The 20,473-nt window shown below is 45.5% G+C and overlaps 2 protein-coding genes across 2 annotated transcripts; one reads left to right on the forward strand and one right to left on the reverse strand.

The window, feature by feature from the left end:
* Window positions 1-632: 632 nt before the first annotated feature.
* On the reverse strand, window positions 633-11,721 carry UBFD1 (ubiquitin family domain containing 1). The gene is made up of 7 exons (XM_074158588.1): window positions 11,618-11,721; window positions 11,127-11,393; window positions 10,825-11,033; window positions 9,562-9,627; window positions 9,253-9,358; window positions 6,768-6,850; window positions 633-5,477 (listed from the first exon to the last, which is right to left on the reverse strand). The coding sequence occupies exons 1-7, from the start codon at window positions 11,646-11,648 to the stop codon at window positions 5,367-5,369; spliced, it is 873 nt and encodes a 290-aa protein (XP_074014689.1). The 5' UTR covers window positions 11,649-11,721; the 3' UTR covers window positions 633-5,366.
* Window positions 11,722-11,817: 96 nt separating this feature from the next.
* EARS2 (glutamyl-tRNA synthetase 2, mitochondrial) lies at window positions 11,818-20,290 on the forward strand. The gene is made up of 9 exons (XM_074158587.1): window positions 11,818-11,923; window positions 12,471-12,626; window positions 13,405-13,594; window positions 13,882-14,354; window positions 15,187-15,295; window positions 15,778-15,931; window positions 17,313-17,443; window positions 18,806-18,941; window positions 19,526-20,290. The coding sequence occupies exons 1-9, from the start codon at window positions 11,818-11,820 to the stop codon at window positions 19,607-19,609; spliced, it is 1,539 nt and encodes a 512-aa protein (XP_074014688.1). The 3' UTR covers window positions 19,610-20,290.
* Window positions 20,291-20,473: the final 183 nt, after the last annotated feature.

Below are 20,473 nucleotides of genomic sequence, written 5' to 3' on the forward strand. Positions count from 1 at the left end.
GGGAGGGACACCTCGATATTAAACTAACAAGAACTTGTCAATTTGTACACATTAAGTGGACTATATATGACATATTTTAAGCTTTACTTCAGCGATAACACTATTGAACTGTCTCAACCAATTATTTTTTTTAATGGGTGGGGTAGAGAAAGTTTCTAAAGCCAGTAAGAAACAGGAGCAGCACCTGCTAAGTGTTATAAAGCAGCCTGCTGTAAGACCCGATACAGAGGCTTCTCCTGAGCTTTTCTGTAGGCTGCTACACACAAGTGGGATTTCTGACATCGCAACAAGCTTTCTGCACATCAAACTTACAGCTGGGCACGCTCAGCACAGGGACATCTCCAGTTCAAAACAAGATTAAACCTGGTTTTGGAGAGGGAGATAGATAATTTCCCCGTAACTCACATGCATGAAGTGGTACATGGCAGCAGGATACCCAAATCCCCACCTGGGGAGAAGGCACTGATGGCATCAGATGTGACCATGAGCACGGGTTCCTACGGATTTCCACCTGTGTCCAGCTTTCTACAAAGAAACTAACTACAAACCATTTGCTGACAGTTGTTCCTGCGGTAGGAAGTAGCTTAGTACATACAACATTGCAACACTCAAACGCAGAAATATTTAATTATCAAACTTTAATTCATAAGACTAATCTTACAGAATAAAACAATAGGATAACCAGTCAAGGTTACACTTAAAAAATCCAGCAGTGCAAATCTAAGACTAAATATTTGTCATCTCCCCCTCCCCTGAAATAGGCAATAGATTATTTAAAAATACCATAATACATGGTACTTACATATTCCATTTAAAATAAATCTGCAATGGACACAAACATCTAAGACTTTTTTTTTTTAAATATATAAAACCAAAGAATGAATTCATTAGAATATGGATAAGACACAGTGAACTTCCATGAGCCACAGAAAGCGGATCCTTGGCTAGAAGGTAAAACGGCTCTATGTTTCATACAAGACTTGCCACAGCTCTCCTGGTCCCCCCTCCTCCCACTCCCGAGTGACAAGGACATTAATTAACAAAACAAGACGCTAACAATCTAATCCTAACAAGGTGGCAAAAGGCTAGAGTATAAAACTTAAGATGAAAACAGCTCCATTGGAAAAAAAAATTAAAAAAAAAAAAAATCAAGTTACAGAGGAAGAAAAAAGAAAAGTAAACAGAAGAAGGGAAGTTTGGAAACAAACCTTGCTCCACTGAGTTGGCAGAGGGAGCAGCCGGAGCCAGGAGCATCCCGTGCCCACAGGGCTGCATCGCCAGCGGTTGGTTTTAAGGGAACACCGTGGTGGGGAAGGGGAGAGCACAGAACAGACCACCACACTATGGCACCTTGACAGCGTCACTGCAAGGGAATTGTTTCTCTTTGGCCCTTAAAAGTATGAAAAAGCAACAGATACGAGCTGCATCAAGTACGAGATCTAGCAGGTTGTGTGCGTGTGTTACCTTATAAAGTATTGCGTGTTAACGGTTTCTCATCTAGTTCTTCAAATTCAGATCACTTTTTCCTCTTTCATCATCGTAACACCCTTATTTGAGTTACATGTTTCTCATCAAACAGTGTCATTAACGGAAGTGAATGATTTACTTTAATCTTAAACTTGATTTGAAAAACTTGTGAGTAATACAAGATTTTCATGCAAGATATTGTCTCCGCTCAAACCCAGACAAGGTTTAGGGATAAACTTTTACATTCCTAATGCAATACTAATCCAGGAACTGTTTATGCTTGGGATGCACAGATAGAGAAGGAAGGAATACGCGGCTCAGGACAAGGAGAGAAGAAGAAACCCACAGTGTTGGGCATGAAGAAGGGAAAGGAATGGCATATAGTTGAGCGGAGAGACTCAACGCCAGCAAGTGGGGTATGGAGAGCTGGGAGCACAGCGGGGCTCCCCCCCCGGCAGGACGGCAGCGAGGAGGGGGACACTGCCCCACCACCGTGGGAAACGCCGGCTTTGTCCTGTGGAAACCCATGTTTGCGTTACAGACGCTGTAATCCCCGCTTAGTAAATCCAGCAAAGCACTTAATACAACTTCATACCCCAAAGTGTTCATGGGGAATCACACACATCTACAGTAGGGAACCCATCTCTGTTGAAAGGAGATCGTTGAATTGCAATTTAACCGAAATAACTTTTGCACAAGAATCACCAGATATTACCATCAACTTCCTACGGAAGATGACATGTTGGATCCCAAAGCAACCTTTATCAGCCAACTCACAAATACTGATTACATTTACTTTACTCACAACGCTTGTGTCTGACTGAGGACTAATCGCTGAATTCCTCCACAGGACCGTTTGTTACACTGAACCTGCCCTGCAGACGATCAGAGATATCAAGAGAGTAAAATCCAAAGTCAAGAGAGAGGCTAGCAAATAGCTCCCCAGTTAGGCAAGCTGTGACACTATCGAACTAGAAAGATGGTGTTTTTTTAGATGTTAATGACCATTAATGTCAATAATTGCCTTGGAAAAATGGTATACACCAGAAGATAAAGCTCCACATCATTCTGAAAGAGAAAGGATCTTAAAAGTGGCATTGTTGAGTTCAACTGGAATATTCCCTTCAAAGAACTCCCAAGAAATCTACTATATTAAGCCAACAAACACCAATCAAAGCATTTTATATAAGTATCACTTTCCTGTATTTTAATTCAAACTTTGCACATAGAACAAAAAAGTGAAACAATTCCATTTTTCAAATCAAATCCAACTCGAAAAAAAGCACCTAAATAGGATCACATTTTCTTTGTTTATACTATATTCTTCTCCGCGTTTAAAACTGCTTTGTAACCAATGTTTTTTTAGATTCAGTTTCTTTTGAGATGGTTGTTGTACCTGGCACAGGATGCGGAATAATGGTGTCCTCGGGAAAGGAGCAGAGAGGAATGTTCAATACTGCCCTGGACTCCCTGCCCAAGGTGCCCTCCTTGCCTGGGCAGCGGTAGGTGGGGGACCTGCCCCCACCCCCAGCACCAGCAGCAGAGCTACTCACCCGGGTCACTGCCTCCAGCACAGAAGCCGCAGGAACTCTGGGGAGGAGCTGGAACTAAGGTACAAGTCCTTTCAAGGAGCAAGGAAACGAGAGAACAGGAAAGGAAAATGGAATATGAATGGCTGCACAGACAGGTCCAAGCAAGTCAAGTAGCAAGTGGGAGCTGATAATCACAGAACCAAGAAGACAGCAAGTGCAAAGGTGACCCCAAGTGACAGAAAAAGCTAACGTCACCCATTTCCATTATACTGTAGTGTGTACACTGTCCACCAGGTACTGAATTTTTAAACTTTAAGCCTCAACGCCAGGACTGGCAACTAGAAAATAAGAAGTGCGATAGCTGCATTTCAGTTGCAATGACATCTCTAATTAACTCACGCCAACTCCACCGCCGGCACCGGCCTGCTCCGAGCGTCGGCAGAGGCTCTTCCAGGGAGCTGCCGCAGCACGGCTGCAGGGAGCGCTCCTCTCCCAATGCATTTACGTCAAGACAGACTGCTGGTGGCTTGTATACAGAAAGGAAGTATCTCAGGCTACAACAGTAACAAGCACATCACTAGATTATAGGTAGGATATGAAACACCTTTAAAATTCATACTGCATGAATTTCCTAACTGAAAATACAAAACAAAAGCTGCTTATGTTGCTAACAAGAGTCTACAGGTAAATACGTATTCTTAACATATACCATAAAGTGAACGCTTTTCCCAGTCTCTAAAATAAAATTAAAATAAAATAAATACTCATTTGGGAATCTGCACCTGCTGAGTTTCAACTGGGCTGTGAAAAATGGACATGGAATATATTAAGATCAGCTATTCCTACAAGGCTCTTTCTCCATGAGTTTCCCAAACTGTTGGGCTACTTGCATTGAGCCGTATCAAGCCTACAGTGTTTCAAAAAGAACAGCGATCTGTTAGATGCAGTTTAACACCCAGCAAGACTGATTCAGTCTGACTGCACAATACAATCTGTTAAGGGTGTGCACCGTTTCAGGACTGAAAGGTCCATTTGGAAAACCTGAGATAAATGGCACATGGATTGCTGAGATGACACGCAGAAAGTCACAAACCAAAGGCAAGGAGCATTATTTCAGACAGGACGAGATGCAAGAACTTCCCGCAAACTCAAGCAAGAGAAAAGCTGAAAGGCAATTTCAATTTAAAAAGATCAGTTGCTGGATATATATCCTAAATTTGGTTAAGATCGACTGAATAAGATAACTCTAACTTTTCAAATCCAGGTGACAAAAGACTACTGCAGTTATTTTGGATCCAAAGCTGCATCTGAGCTTCTCTCTTCCCTGCTCCCCCCAACCAAACCCTAACAAGGCAGGAAGGTCTCTTTGGTTCACCCTTTGCGAGACCTGTGTCACTGCTTCCACCCCGTTCACACCGGACAGCATTACGCAGCGCACTCCGGCTTTCTTTTCTTAGTCAAACAGATAAGTGTCATCACAGCGGCTGCAAAATGATTCTGGGCTGCAACATGCATGATGAAGAAAATGCCCCGAGAAATGTAGCACCCCCCGGGGCAGGAGGCAGAGCAGGAGCAGAGAGGTATGCGGGTGGGAGGAGAATAGCAAACGTGGCACGAAAGGGGACAATGAGCAGCACTGGGTCATCGCGATTACAGAACATCCACAGTGGTATTCGTCTGCTCCAAACATGCTACACAGAGTACCAACCCAGAGCTTCTAGTATCGGGGGAAAAAAAAAAAGGAGAGGAAAAAAAAAACCACACAAAACAAAGTAGGGCATCTTTGGGTTAAAAAAAACCCACACAACAAAATTAGAGTTTTGCTACCAATGATTCCAACCTGAAATAAAAGGGCCAGCAGAATATGGCTTACTAAACATCAATTTTGCATACCGTTTAAAGTTTATTTTTAAAAAACTGTTTCTGAAATTCTCAGTCACAACCAAGTAACTAAATTAAGTCTAACGCTTATAACTGAAAGATTATGAAAATATTTGTTTTTGTTCAAACCATGTAAAAAATCCTCAATAATACATTGTAATATTTTCTTTTTAAAACTAAATTGGAAGATCAACTCTCAGCAGATTTAAGTGTATTACACACAATATTTTGTGAATTCAGATTTATTGATTTCCATTGTATTTGCTTTAAATATGGTTGAAGCTGACTGCAGAAAAGGGATGGTGAAATTTTTAAGTTAAAAGTAAACTAATGGTGAAAGAACATCACCTCTGGCTTCCATCAATGCCTCGTTTATCATATTTTATTAATAAGTTCCAGGACTATCACATCCAGGGATGTTGGAGGCCTCTCCCAGCAGTGTCCTTAGCTTTGTGTCATTTTCCTGTGCCAGAGGTGAGCGTGCTTTCAAAAATACTGCCACTTTCCCAGCACCGTGTCTTTGATTGCATCGACATATTGAGTTGGTACCCAATAGACCCAGTAGTAAGATGCTTCTGTTGGGCCCAGCTGAAATGCCTGCAAAGTTAAAAATGACAACATTTACAAACGGGAAACAGAACAGCTTACACCAGTGGACAGATACAGCTTATCCACTACAAAAATCAGTCAAGTCTCTTATACCTACTGCCTTCTTCAAACCCTTGGTGCACACTATATATATATATATTTGGTAAGCAATTAGAAAACAAAACACAACCATTCCTCAGAGAGACAAGAACTGCAAGGTATAAATTAAAATGACAAGCTCTTTCCTTTCAAGATATCATAGCAGCAACAAAACCTCTTGGCCAGTTTCAAGAACATGAGGAAATTATTTTGGCAGACAGAATCTGAAGCATAATTCGAAGTCTCTAAAGAAATGAGTAATGTGCACAGAGCTGAGAAGCCAAACAGGAACTAAATAAGACAATGACTATGTTTTCATAGTCATAAAATTTCATGGAATTTTATATTTAGACATAATGTCCTATTCTCAACTTATGTCGGTATAAATAGGAGAGGAGCACCATGGCATGCCAATAACCTCTGTTGTTGTTGCAGGATAAGAGTTTATCGTATCATATTCTGAAGAGGACAGTTTCTTACATGGGGGAATCAAAAGTCAAGTATTTGGACAAATATTAGATCAGCGCCCTCCTGCAGACAGTAACTGTAAGGTATAAAATCTCCCCTTTCTTCCTCCAAAGAAGGGAGCAGACTTATACGAGAAACTTACTTCTTGCTTTCCAAAGTACAGTAGTTAAATTTAATCTTGATGTCAAAAAAAAAACATTGAAAGAAACAGCCAAAAATTCAGTAGAATTAGCACCACTCCCTTCTTAAATGTGTTACTTTTCCAGACCCAATACCGGTTTTTCAGAAAGTCACATACGAAAAAAATTTACAGTATCAAATCACTGTTTTTTTTCTTTAAACTTCCAGCAAGGACTCTTGTTTATATAAGTACAACAGAAACCAGAAATTAAACTAGATATAGGAAAATATCACTAATATTAAGAAATCATGAGCTATATCATGGGTATTTTTGCTGTTTTAACACTGTCACAAGACAGCAGAAGGTATGAAATATTACTTAAGCACTAATTTTCGTGTGAAACCAGTCCAGATTTCCCTAACAGCAGATACTCAATATGCTGCTCAAAATATTTACACCGTGACAGCAGACCATGTCCACATTCCCATCTTCCACAGCCCATGAGGCTGGCATTACTATCGGCCTCCAACTTGTTCCGTTTTAAAGCCTTACTTCTGTGTATTGGCATGAAGCAATTACATTGATATTATTAAAGTAGAGACATTACTTACCATCATGTGATAATCCTCATGTCCTTCAATAGGTTCACTCACCACATTTTTAATGGACCCCATGGGTAACTTTTCTGTTCTCTCTACATTAAAATTGATCAAAAGGTATTATTTCTGATATATGAGGGAGTAGTATTTCATATTCATTTCAAATACCACCTCCATTACTTCCAAATGCTCTTCACATCAGCAACCTCCTCTTTGGGTGAGCTTTGGATACCTGCTGCTGAGAAGCCTGTTTTCCACATTACCACATACCCCACAGCTGGAACACTAATACTTAAAAGGAATCCAAAACTGCATCACACAGTTCCTCGCATTTTACATCTTCCCATAAGGGACTCCACTTGGACCAGCAGAATCACTCACCGTAGTGAAAGCCGGTCCAGGTGTAGGAATACTCAGGACTGGCTACCAAGGATCGGTAAGCTAGGCTCAACAGAAAGGACAAGGCTGAAAGCTGAATGAAGATTGACTAATTAGCTCTTTGAAAACCTCATCCTGGTTTTACCCTGAGGCAGGGTTGAATTATACTATAAAAGTACAGGGAAGGAAATATTAATGAGTAAACAGGAAAAGACACAAAAAGAGAAACCGAAAAAGAAATTATGACTACAATTACACAACAGAGTAACGTCAGCCAGGCAGAGGTAACCAACAAGAATGACAGAGCACGTGGTTCATGCAGACTTTTTCTGTCTCAGTTCTGTCCTCATTCTTTCTGAAGACTTAACTCCAAGATCCTTCCTTTCAGTGACAGCCTAAAATTATCTTCTCGGATACAGAAAGAGAAAACCATAAACACTCTGCAAAAGAGGAACTGAACTATTAATTCCTTAGATATATCTAAGGAATTTGTGTGATCCAGAAAAAAAGCACCTACCTAAAAAAGGCACACAGGGAGACAAACTTAAAGACAAGAACGCTCTACCTCAGTGCAGTAGCTAAACCAAACTACCCCAGTCAGACTTGGAACCTTCACTTTGCAGGTTTGCAGGATGCTAAACAAGTGCAAAAAAAGTTACTCTTCACAGTATTGCACCAATAAACCAATCCATATTATCAATGCCTCTACGAAAACGACACAGAGCAACCATGAAACACCTGCCTACACCAAACCTTAGACTACAAAACCACACAAAGCGATCTGTGAAGCACAGGAAGGCTGTGTGGGGGAAGAATCAGTTCCAGCTTTCCAGGACTAGGCAAGTGAAAAACTGCATTAGCACCCAGTTGGTTTTATTCTAGCCTTTCCGTGCTGGCATCTGCCGTGAATCTCTCTGAGCAGATGGGAGTTTTTCCCAACAACAGTCAGCAATTACAACCATTCCCTAAAGGAAGCAAGCGCTGCTAATTTGGGGAAGTAGGGAAACAGGTTACATGAAAGACAGATGACTACAAGAAGAGTCAAATTTCACAGCTTAAGAAACATTAATCTAGAAAACTTCAGAAATACTAAATTTGAAACTCATCTAGAAGGTGAAGAAAAAGGATTAAATGCCTAAATATTAACCCTGCATTTAGAACACACTATCAATAACAAAAAGATCTGGCTGCCCAGCCTATAGAGGAAAGAGAACCCCATCACATAGCCCAGGAGAACAGGAAAAAAAAAGTCACTCAACTAGTACCAACAGAGGTTTTAAAGCCAGAAAAAACTTCACAATCAAGTCCTACAAAGGAAAGGTCAAAAACTCCTGAGATTTCTGCTTACTTTGGAAATAGTGTAGCAGCTGAACGTGCCATCCAAAGCTAATATTACCATCCAATTAGGTTACTTTACTGGGACAGTGAGCACGCACTGATATTCTTCTTGCCCATCACTATAATATTGCCCCATCCCGGTCAAACTAAAGGAGCAGAGCTTCCTTTGGAGGCAGGAGGTTATCTGAGACGTCCTCAGCAATGCACGTTATCACCACGGCACTTTCAGTTCCTCCTGGCACCACTCAAGACGGTAAACTGATTCCTCTGCACAGCAACACATGCCATAGTTTCTGCAGTTGTACATCACTGAAACAAGACACCCAACTAATTTTGGTTGAAAGGACAGATAATGACAGAGATGCCAGCACTCCTACGTTTTAATCCCAGTTCTAAGATTCCCTTTCGAGTCCCAGCCAAGTCATTGAGCCTCTACGTGATGCTGGCACCAGACCAATGTTTATGAAGTGCTTTTGAGATATGCTAGAAATGCCAAACATTATAATTTACATTTGGAGCTATGAATAGCAGATTGGAACATTAGTCTACTGGCACAACTGAACTCGAGTTTTTCAAGAACAGAAGTAAAACATCAAGTAATATTCAATGATCTGGGAAAATGGCATTTGAGAAGAGGAAGCAAAATTTAGTTTTGAAGTATTACAATACCAACACTATTACCTAAACACAATTTAGTCACACCAGAAGCTATTTCTAGGTCACACAAATCACTTATAGCCCAAGTACCATTTATTCATCACAGAGTTTTGGAGTTGCTCACCTTTTGTACCAATCCATAGTTGGTCTTGCTCAAGTTTAAAGGTCAATCTTACTTTCCCCCCTGACTTGTTGTACATGCCAGATAATGGCACTGTTGGCAGGCGCTCCTGCAAAGTAATAACACAGGAAGTCACAGACAAGGACTTTAAAAGGAAAAAACATATCCTCTTAACTTTTAAAGCATAAAGACGATCCATCTTTCCACCAAGATAGCAAGGAATAATTGAACCAGCAAAGAAAGGTCTCAGACCACAAAAAACATCTCTCTCTCTCCTGATTATGACAATGCCTCAAGCATTTATTTACTTACCTGAACACCTTTAACAGAAGGCATCACATCATCAGGTTTTCCTTTATCCAATACTTTCCTGTGTTGCTACAATATAAAACCAGAAATTAGAATTTCCACAAACACAACAGAGCTTTTCAATTTACTTCCAGCTGCACCCATGACCATATCCCAATAGCATTAAGAGACAGTTAAGAACTATTCACAGTCATTTATCACACAGGAAATGGTTAATTTTCAAAGTTAAATGAGACTTTCTATGACAGTCTAAAGAAATTATATAAATAACTAGAACCCCAGTATAATGCAAAGGGTGACATCCCTTCTAGAATATACATACACATAAATACGTATCTATAAAAAAAATTAAAGAACCCTGAGTCCCACTTTAATACTGTACATGCTGAATCACAGTTGGCATTTGGCAAGACAGTTTTAACAGTCAAGTGTTATATCCAGTGAATGGCAGAAAACCCTCCACATTTGACAGTGCAACATACCGCAACACAGCAACAAACCAGACCAGATTAGAGCAGTAGTAACTAAGAAAACCATGCTCACAGCTTGTAAGTTGCCAAGTACCTTTAAGCAATGATGGAACTTACAGTGAACGTGAACTATGATAAATTATAGAAAAACAAAAGCACATTTCATAAAGATTGCAGTTCAATGATGCCCTAAATTTTTTTTTATCAAATTTATTTTGAGGAAGGTACGGGGCTGGTAATACCTTGAGCTGAAAATCCTTTATCAGCCCCACAAGACTGCAGCGCTGCCAGCAGAGCAAGCCTCACTGCACTGTACTTCACTTCCTACTTGGAGGCAGCACAACATGCAGGAGGAGAATTCAACACCCTGGTCCCCTTCAGTGCTGGGACAGCTAAAAGAACTGCTCTCTTGGTGTTCATTTAAAAGGCAGGTTTTGGAGATCAAGTTCTTTTATGCCAACAAAAATTAGTTAGTTTTTAGATGTAACTAATTTAGACTGCATCTGAGCTAATAGCCGTGAAATATTCCTATTATTTACCACTTCTTGTCTGAAATGCTAGGCTGTGCCTGGCACCAGCACAAATGGTGTCTTGCAAAGCCCCAGCCTCTGCTGGGCTATTTTCCTGCTGCTAGAACTCCCCTGCACGGAGCCATTCATCTATTGCTTAGTTGTGAGAAGAGAAACCCCAGCCTGCTTGAGGAGGCAGAGGACGAAAGGGGACTGCAGAGTATGAAAAGAGAACCGCGTAAATCTGACAGGTCCCCCACACCACGAATTACAGAGACATCAATAACCTTTTGTCTGCAAAGCGGCTCCTTTTTATTTTCTTCAGCTTTGACCTCCTGTTGAGCAGCTTCTTTGGGCGTATTTACTGCTAAGACATCGTTGATAGTAGAGCCAACAACCATTATTTTTGCTCCGTTTGTTACTTTGATTTCCCGCAACGTTTTCTCCTCTGGTAGAAGTCCCTTGAACATAACTTTCTGCATAGCAGGTGGAAGGCCTAAGAGGCAAGAATAAGGATTACGAGACGGCCTGACAGGGGCAAGAGGAGGTAGGGGCTGAGGCAGGAGAGGCGGCGGTGGCCCTGACAGACCTGTGAGGGAGTGGATCTTCTGCTTCAGCTCGGCCCCCGTGCTGTCCAGGCAAAACTTCACGTCGTACTTGTTCTTGTTCCAGATAACCTTCAGCTCCACCAGCTCCTTCCCGCTCTCCGCGTCGCCGCCGTTACTGACAGACGCCTGTGGGGGATCCCGGCGCTCGTCGCCCTCCGGAGACCTCCCCGCCGCCGGCGAGCCGCCCTCTCCGCCGCAGCCCAGCGGCAGCTCCTGCACCTCCGCCTCCATGCCCGGCTCCTCGGCACCTGCGGGCGAGCGGACAGGAAGAGCCTGGCCAGCGGGAAGCTGCCCCGGCCCGCTCGGCCCGGCCCGGCCGCACTCCAGCCCCGGAGCGCCGCTCACAGACCGCCCCGGGGCCGGCTCCCCGCCCCGGCGCCTCCCCGTTTCCCCGCCCCGCCCCACCCCACCCCGCGCTGCCGCCCGCCGCCTCGCCGCGCCTCGCCCTGCCGCCGGGACCGCGGGCTCCTACCATCGGCAGCGGCGGAGGCGGCGGCGGCCATGATGATTGTGTACAATCCGCTGCGGGGCACGCCGGGAAACGCGCGCCGCTGCCTCCTTTTGGGCCGCGCCGGTTGCCGTAAACGCCCCGCCCACCCCGGGCTAGGGGATTGGCTGGGAGAGCCTAGGCGGAAGTAGCTCCCGCGGGCACGTGGGCGGGGCGGCGGTGGGATGGCGCGCGCGCTGCGGGCGCTGCGGGGCGCGGCGGGGCCGGAGCGGGGCCCGGGGCTGGGCCCGGAGCGGGGACCGCGGGTGCGGTTCGGGCCCAGCCCCACAGGTAACCCCCGGCACCGCCCCCGCCCCCCCCCCCTGCGGGTTTTGGGTTGGAAAACGTGAATTGAAACACTTCAGGAGCGGGGGGCTGCCGGTGCCGGGCGCTCCGCTGAGGTACCCGCTCGCTCTGCCGAGGGAACGGAGCCCCTGCCGGGAGCTCCCCGGGTTGGAGCCGCCCCGTCAGTGTGGAAATAAGCGCGGCTCAGAAGCAGCTGCAGCGTGTCGCGTCCTGTCAGAAATAAGGGAACGTTGTTCGGTCCCTTCTCGTGAAAGACCGCGGAAACGGTATTTCCTGCCGCGTGCCAGCTTGGAGCTGGTTTCCAGTTCGCTTCAGGGAATACGTTCTTGGAAGGCGGTTACCGATACGTTAGTTCCATAGCAAAGACCTGCAAAGCCAATTAGTGCCTGTGCAGCACACCCCCCTGTCCCCCCCGTTAGCGTTTGGTACCGATTTCCACGACAGGTAGCTTTCCCCCTTCCAGTTCGTATTTTAAAATCTCTTTATTGGGCCTTAATGATTATTATCTCCTCTGATTTCCACACGATAACAGGTTTTCTGCATTTGGGTGGCCTTCGCACTGCTTTGTACAATTACATTTTTGCCAAAAAGCACCAAGGGACCTTTATTTTGAGAGTGGAGGACACAGATCAAAACCGAGTGGTGCCTGGAGCTGCAGAGGGAATAGAAGATATGCTGGATTGGGCAGGTATCTACAAACGTCTGTCATATCTTACTTGCTGAAGCCAACAGGCAGAAAGATCGAACCTTTGTGAAAGTGGCCCAAGGTGCAGCTCTAACAAAGGCTGCGCGAGGGGCCTGACGGAAAGGTCAGAAGCTGGAGCTCGCAGACCTCCCTGTAAACGGGAAATCGTATACGGAGCGCTTGCTAAAAGGGGATCTGAGGGTGTCAGTTTGCATTTTAAATCCTCTGCTTCTTTTTGAGCTTAAGGACTAGAAGCGAGGGTGATTTTAGAATGAACAGTTGTCATAAAGTTAGAGCCAGATCCTGCAGATGCTGCCATTAATGGGTAGGTGAGCTTCAAGGGACTAGGGCTCTGCTGTTGAGCAATAACTTTGAAGTAGGTAAAATAATTGGCTATGGTCTCGACTGTATTTTTGTGGTATGAGTGTTCTTTACTATAAAAAGGGTAGATGCTACTTTATATGTGTACACCTGACTGCATTTTGCTTTAAGTGGTGTATCAGAGCTGCTCAGCTTTTTATGAGGTTTTGGGTTTTTTCTGCTTGTTGATTCACACACAGCACTCTAAACTCTGATGATGTTGGCTGCTGTTTACCTTCTGAGTCTGGGGGAATCGGAGTCCTGTGCTAGACAGATGCCATCAGCTGGCTTCCCTGGAGCAGAAACTGTCTTTGTTTCATCTTCCTTCGTCCCTGTTTCATCTTCATTCATTGTGCTCCGTTGATGGGTTTCACTCTGCCTTTTTACGGCCTTTCTAAGTCCCATTGTGCTGATATTTCAGGTATTCCCCCCGATGAGAGTCCTCGCCGCGGTGGTTCCTTTGGACCCTACCAGCAGTCACACAGGCTTGAGCTTTATAGGAGCGCCAGCGACGTGCTTTTGGAGAGAGGGGCAGCGTATCGCTGCTTTTGTACCCCTCAGCGCCTGGAACTGCTGAAGAAGGAGGCTTTGCGGAGCCAGCAGACCCCACGGTAGGGATTCCTTGTCCCCTGTGTGGTTCCCTCTGTGCTGCACGCTCGCAAAAACTTACAACAATGTACACGGCACTAGGATTGTCATCTCACTGCCTGTAGAGAGAAGCCAGCATAACCCTTACACACTTAGGGGAGCGACCCCCAGAGATGAGGTAGTTTGGTTGGAGACGTAGTGGGCAGGTTACAGCTAAAATTCAGCAATTGATTTAGAGTTTTGGGAATGTGGAAATGGTTGGTGGGGTTGGCCTGTATTGAACTGAGACCTTCGTTCTCCTTTCTCAAAGATACGACAACCGGTGTCGGCACCTGACGCCCACAGAAGTGGCTGAGAAGCTGTCGCAGGGCCTTGACTGGGTAGTCCGCTTCCGGCTGGAGAAGGGGGTGGAACCCTTTCAGGACCTGGTCTATGGCTGGAACAAGCACGAAGTGGCTGATGTGGAAGGTGACCCAGTGATTCTCAAGGGGGACGGCTTCCCCACTTACCACCTGGCGAATGTGGTGGATGACCATCACATGGGCATCAGCCATGTTCTGCGCGGAACTGAGTGGCTGACTTCCACGTCCAAGCATCTCCTTCTCTACAAAGCCTTTGGCTGGGATCCCCCTCACTTTGGTCACCTCCCGCTGCTTCTGAACAAAGACGGTGGCAAGTTGTCAAAAAGGCAGGGGGACATCTTTCTGGAGCGTTTTGCTCGGGATGGCTACTTGCCAGAGGCTCTGCTGGACATCATCACCAACTGTGGCTCTGGATTTGCAGGTAACAACAACAGGCTTGATACTTGCTAGGACACTTCTTGATGCTGACTTTCGGGAATGGGTTAGGTTTATTTTATTAGCCAAGATCTCTGAAAGTGTTTGAAGGGATCAGGAAATGAGTGTCAGGTGACCAATCTGTCACTGAAATGCCACCGGGGCATCTGCAGAGCTCCCGTGAAAGACTGGGTGGTGTGCTGGAATGGTGGGAATCTTTCTGCCTCTGCAGCCATTTAAATTGAGTCCGATGCTTAATGGGTTCCCACCTGGGACAACATTCATCTCAAGGAGAAGAAACTGTCTGTGAACTCTTGGGAAAACTTGTATTCTATGGTTAATAATTGCAATGTCGTGTATTACATTGGTCACGCTTCTTGTTTAACCTGAAAGACCATGTGAAGTTGAGTCAATGACTCCTTTTGTTGCTCTTGCTGTGTGGGGATCACAAATTAACTCGTGCTTTGGGAACTCTGCTTGGGAATGAAACCTCTCTTGGGCAGTGGAGCCTCCTGGCTGAGTGTTACTGCTTTTTGGGTGACTGATGCAAGGGGTGTTCCACTGAAGAGCCAAGCAGAGTGTCCCAGTTTCCAGTTCCTCGCCAGTAGTTAGAGCCTGCTGTTAGGGAGAGGGCAGCTTCCTGTGCGTGCCTGCTGTTCCCTCCTATTTGTCGGGATACGTCCCTGTTAACACAGCGAAAAGTCTCTCTCCTGTGTCACTTCTTCCTTGGCTGTGCTGCTGCCCCAGCCTGGAGCCTGAGGCTTGCAATGAAAAGCAGCGACGCTAGTTCCTTGCAGGGGAGTGGGTGTGTATCATTCCCTTGTTGGGTTATTTTGCAGAGAAACAGATGGGGAGGACTTTGGAGGAGCTGATCCCGCAGTTTGAAATAGGCAGAATCACAACCCATTCTGCCCTCCTGGATCTTGAAAAACTCCCAGAATTCAACAGGTATAAATATCAGTGGCAATTTTAAAATTAATAATTCTCATTAGTGAGAATTTTTCCTAGCACTTGGCTTTGTCTGGCAATTTTGTTTATTGGCTCAAGCGTGGTCCTAGCGCAGCGGCTTTTTGGCTGTATTAGAGCAAAGTGTAAGTTTACACTGTTCCTGTCTCCTCTCCCATCCTGCGCTTGGACACCGGTGTTGGGTGCACTGTAAAAGCCTGGGCAGATGGTGTGTAGCTAGGAGGATGCAAGGTTTTAAGTATAGATTCAAAATAACATCTAAAAAGAGGCAACACTTCCAGAGGGAACTTCTACATTCATACGCTACAGGGATGTTGTGCTACTGAGAGTGACCACATCTATGTCTGTCTGGGGTTTAATGTTGCTTTTCTAATAGTTTTAATTGGTTAATTTTGTGAGGTTGGGATGATTAGATCCCATCTAATCCAAAACCAGTCCAAAAGCAGTTTTCTTCTTTGTTACAGGATTCACCTCACCCGTCATATTGAGAATGAAGGGCTGCGACAGAAGCTAATTAGAGAAGTGCAGTTGCTGGTGGAGCACGTCTATGGAGATCAACAAGTGGATCAAGAGGTTCTAGAAAAGGAGTATGTGGAGCGAGTCCTTCTGCTGAGAAAAGTATGACCAGGGATAGCATTGTGTCACCATTCTGGGGAGCCGAGGTTTTGTGGCATTCCTGGACGAATACTCGGCTGAGTCCTGGGCACTGCTTTGATCTGAGCTCTGAAGCTCCACAGCCTGCAAACGGTTGTTGCTGCCAGCTCAAGGGGTTGTGTGTGTGCTGAATGCCAAAATCGTGGAATCATAGAATCATAGAATGGTTTGGGTTGGAAGGGACCTTAAAGATCATCGAATTCCAACCCCCCTGCCCTGGGCAAGGGACACCTCCTGCTAGACCAGGTTGCTCAAAGCCCCGTCCAGCCTGGCCTTGAACACCTGCAATGATATAGTTAGCTGACCTGTAGGAACAGGCATGGTAAATACCTTGGTGGTCTTTGCAGAGTCGTAAGCTCATCCATACTTTGCCGAGCCAGCAGAGAGCTCCCTCAGCAGAGGGAAGACATGTCCCTGCCGTGGAAGCGAATCATAGACTTGTAGGATATTTCTTGAAGAAATCTCTGGTTCCTGCTCAGAGCAGGACTGTCAGTGGTGTGGGATCAGGTCAGCTGTGGCTTTGTCTAGATGAGTGGTGACAAGCTCCGAGCTGCGCTTCTCCTCCTGAAGCCCAGGATGCGGCTGGCTTGAGGTGGGAAGGTCCAGCGCTTGGGGCCCCTTGTGCCAGGAGACTGCTCACCTCTAGCTTCTGCTGACAGGGCAGCATAAGGTGCTTCTGCTTTGCCACTGCTCCACGCTTTGGAAGCAAAGTCAAAGCAACCTCCTTGCAGAGGTGGATGAAGCTCTTGATTTAGACTAGTGGGGTTTGTGCATTGGGAGCCCTGGTCTCAGCTAAGTGACAGAGTGCCAGCTGTAAGGGGGACAGAAGATATTGTGTCTCTTCCCAATGCCAGGAAGGAGGGTGAGCCCCGCTGTTTCCCAGTCTGCCCCTGGGATGCTGCTGTAGTAATTTGAGGACTTGCTTGTGAAGAATAAAGCCTTCTTTATAAGGGCAGGAAGAGACCCGACAGTTCCAGCATGAAGGCTTTGCTGTGGCATCGGGTCAGTGACTCATGTGACTTCCCACTGTCTGTGGCAAGGCAGCAGATGAACATGGGGAGCCACTTCCCTGGGCTTACTGTGACTCAGCTCACACGCGGCTCTGCAGCACGAGCACAGCCGTGGCCCTTCGGGCTTCTTCTGCGTCCCTGCCCACAGCAGCTGGTTCTGGGTGTGAAAAACTCAGCCACCTAAATGTCAGCCATTCACATTTCCTCTGAGCAGTACGAAGTATGGGACAGTGTTGCGTTTGGACCCACTTTAACTCTTTGTGAAGTCCAGAGAGGATGTGTTTGATCCCCCCAGCTTAACCCACAGCCTTGACAGCTTTGCTTTCTTTCTCCAGGGTCACATAAGCTTCCTGAAGAATCTGGTGTCATCTGATTATTCTTACTTATGGGTTAGGCCCTCGGTGTCCCGAGAGCAGCTACAGGCTATTTCTGCAGAAGTAGATGAAATAGGAAAACTAGTCTTAGGGTAAGTGTCTCTTCCCAGCCCTGTAGACACCCACCTTGCCCGCCCCAGAGCGTTGCTCTTGGCTGCTGTATTGATGTTGGACGTGCTTATAATTCTTATTTAATTTCCTCTACTTTGGAATGTGCAGTAGTTAATAATCAGTGAGAAATTCTGTGTTTTTAATTGAAAAGCAGCTTGCCAGCAGGAAAGCTCATATCAATGCTCTCAAGCAAGAATTATCACATCTGAATTTTGTAAAGCAAAAAACCAAGCACAGCCGAGTTTGTGTGCCAGCACGGTGCTAACGAAGCAGTGGTGTTAGGAGGATGTTCCCACGCCACTACATCTCCTGTGCTTTTGTCTGCTGTAGCATTGAACTGGAGAAGTCCAAGGTGGTTTTGGTCAACGTGTATTGAGTTTATATAATGAGACTTCTGGGTCTCTGGAATGAACCCAGTTTGTGCCCAGCCAGAATCACTGTCACTTCTGAAGAGCTCGTCCCTGGGGGGCTTTTCCTGCTTCCATTTCTTTGTCCCTGGCTAGCAGCCTGCAGTTCTGACTGCTCAGAAACGTTGCTGGAATGGCAGACAGTCTGCCCGGTCTAGGACCTCCCTTCTACTCCCCAGTGAGTTTTGGGGGGGTTTTCCAAGGAGTTTCACTGCTGCCCTGTGTCTCTCTGCTACTCCATGCCTTGCAGCGAGACAGGGTGGTATGTCAGTTGCCTTTCCAGTTCAGATCTCACCTCTGGACTAAAATGAGCCCTGAAAACCAGTTTTGGCAGTAATTAAGGTGGCAGTATCTATAAATTGAGCTATTATTTCCAGCTATTTGTAAACCTTGTTGACCTCAGTCGTTTCTCACAGCTGAGTGGGAACTGAATCCAAGTGATGGTAATTTAAATGTCAGAACACTTGCTATCCTGGAGGGATAATACCTACAGCTGAGTAGTATCAGCGATGGCTCCTGCATCTCTAAAAATCATATTATTAAAAAAGAAATCAGACTTACTGCTTTCGCAGTGTTTTTTCTGGTCTTTGGCGGGATTTTGTAATTTAAAACTTGATGCTTGTTTTTCTGAACAAGCTCTGCTTCTGGTGCTGTTGAAGTAAAGGCATGGTTTTGCAAAGCAGAGTCTTAGCAGCAGTATCCAGGTAAAGCAGCCCCACCTCAGAGGGTACCTGTGAACACCAGCAATGCTGCAGTGAGCAGAGGGAGTGCCCTGGTGAAGGGCAAGAGAGTTTACTTTGGGCTGCTGCTGTTGCCAGAAGATTTTGCAAAACCAGTCTGAGGCAGCTGGCGCTCACCAGAGTCATTAGTCATTTCTGGGTAGGAATTCTGTGTTTTGTATGTCCCCACATTGTAAGGACATTTTCTTTCCTAAAGGCTTATGACAAGGCAGGCAGCAGTTTTGACTGTGGAGGAGCTGAACAAAGACTTGAGAAGCCTTCAGAAGCAAACCAAAGAGACTAAGTACAGCAGCTTGATGAAGCTCCTTCGCTTGGCTCTCAGTGGTCAGCAGGTAAAAAATAAAAATTCTTAGACTGGGCCCTTTGGTTTTTTTTTAAACACCTATCTTCTCTCTCATAGCAAGATTCTAGTATTTGCAAGAATTGACATCAGTTTCTATTATGAGTGAATGTACCGATACCCAGCAATTCTGGAAGTAAAAGCCGTTCTGGAAGTTTCAGAAAGGCAGAAATTGTCAAAGCACGAATATGCTGGTCACAAACCTGACATTAGAAAAACCTCTGGACCAGCTATAAGGAGTGTTGGCAAGGTTGTAGGTTTTGGGCAAAAACCAGGCTTTTATGTGCAATCTGCTTTTGTAAAGTTCAAAACCAAGTTCTACCAAAGTTTTGCAAAGCTTTATCCTGGCTTAGGCTCTGGCATCAATGCTTCTGGGTCAGTTTGACCATTCTTAGCACTTTAGGAGACAAAAAAAACCAACCCTTGTTTCGAGATTGCTAATAAAACCCCTACCTTGGTCTAACAGCAATCTGATAGCTAATCACTCTGTCATTTCCGCCGTGATGATGCATATCGTAAGCACGTGCTGAAAAGTGTAAGTTTCCATTTGTGCAATGACTTCTTCTGTGTTTTCAGCATGGACCGAGCGTTGCTGAGATGATGGTGACTTTGGGACCCAAAGAAGTGTGTGGAAGAATACACAAAGCACTATCTAGCTAATATGAGACAGAAATGATACCGACAGCCAGCCCGTGGACTCAGATGGTGTAGGCAGCATGTGTCGTTGTCCTAGACCTGTGTTTTTTGATCTCAACATGATTAGCTTTGATCAGATAAGCTGGACTTTGGACAAGGCAGGTGTTAACCATGCTGTTTTCGGGTCTGTATGTATCTGCACTAAGCATAAGCCAGTTTGTCTGGGAGAAGAACAAGATACAGACTTAGGTCCTTCCTTCTGCTTTCATCTTGTGAAAATAGCCTGGTTTTCAGGTTGGGATAAAGAGGCGTTTATCAGCATTTAAATTCAGACCGTGTGGACAGAAAGTAATGCTATTTGTGATACCAGCATGGCTCTTCTCAAGTGATTGGTCCCTTTTTGGAGAAGGCATCGCAATCAGGGTGCATACAGCTACGACTACACAGGTCCCCAACAAACACCGTGGGGAGGCTATTTTTATAAATATAAATATATATATATGAGAGATAAAATACATGTATTATAGTTGCTGCCCTGGTGTCCCGCCAGGCTGAGTGAGCTGCTCGGAGAGGAGGGACTCTCCTCCGTGTGTACTGTATCATGCATGTGGTTCTGCTAAAAATATCCCCGACCAGGAGATTGGGATGTTTTTTCCTCTTTTGGATGGTGACCTTTTAATTATTAAATTAACGTGGTGACTTTTGATTTCGTTCTCGCTAATGCACGCTCGCTCTGCACGCCCGGGAGGGGAGGAGCAGCCGGAGTGGGGGTGGTGGGTGGTGGTGGTGGCAGCAGCGGGAGAGGGGGGGGGTGTTTTACCAGCCCACACCCACAGCGTTACGCTTCCACGCCACCAAAAACTCGCGTGGGCTTTCCACGGGGGGCGA

This window comes from Numenius arquata, chromosome 14, assembly GCF_964106895.1.
Source record: "Numenius arquata chromosome 14, bNumArq3.hap1.1, whole genome shotgun sequence".
In the NCBI taxonomy this organism is placed as follows: Eukaryota; Metazoa; Chordata; class Aves; order Charadriiformes; family Scolopacidae; genus Numenius; species Numenius arquata.

Coding starts and splice junctions, on each gene's coding strand:
- UBFD1 (XM_074158588.1), bottom strand. CDS start 11,648: ATGGCCGCCGCCGCCTCCGCCGCTGCCGATG. Junction 9,628..10,824: donor AGCCGCTTTGCAGACAAAAG/GTTATTGATGTC, acceptor TTTATATTGTAG/CAACACAGGAAAGTATTGGA. Junction 6,851..9,252: donor ACTATGGATTGGTACAAAAG/GTGAGCAACTCC, acceptor ATTTTAATGTAG/AGAGAACAGAAAAGTTACCC.
- EARS2 (XM_074158587.1), top strand. CDS start 11,818: ATGGCGCGCGCGCTGCGGGCGCTGCGGGGCGCGGCGGGGCCGGAGCGG. Junction 11,924..12,470: donor GTTCGGGCCCAGCCCCACAG/GTAACCCCCGGC, acceptor ACACGATAACAG/GTTTTCTGCATTTGGGTGGC. Junction 18,942..19,525: donor TGGCTCTCAGTGGTCAGCAG/GTAAAAAATAAA, acceptor CTGTGTTTTCAG/CATGGACCGAGCGTTGCTGA.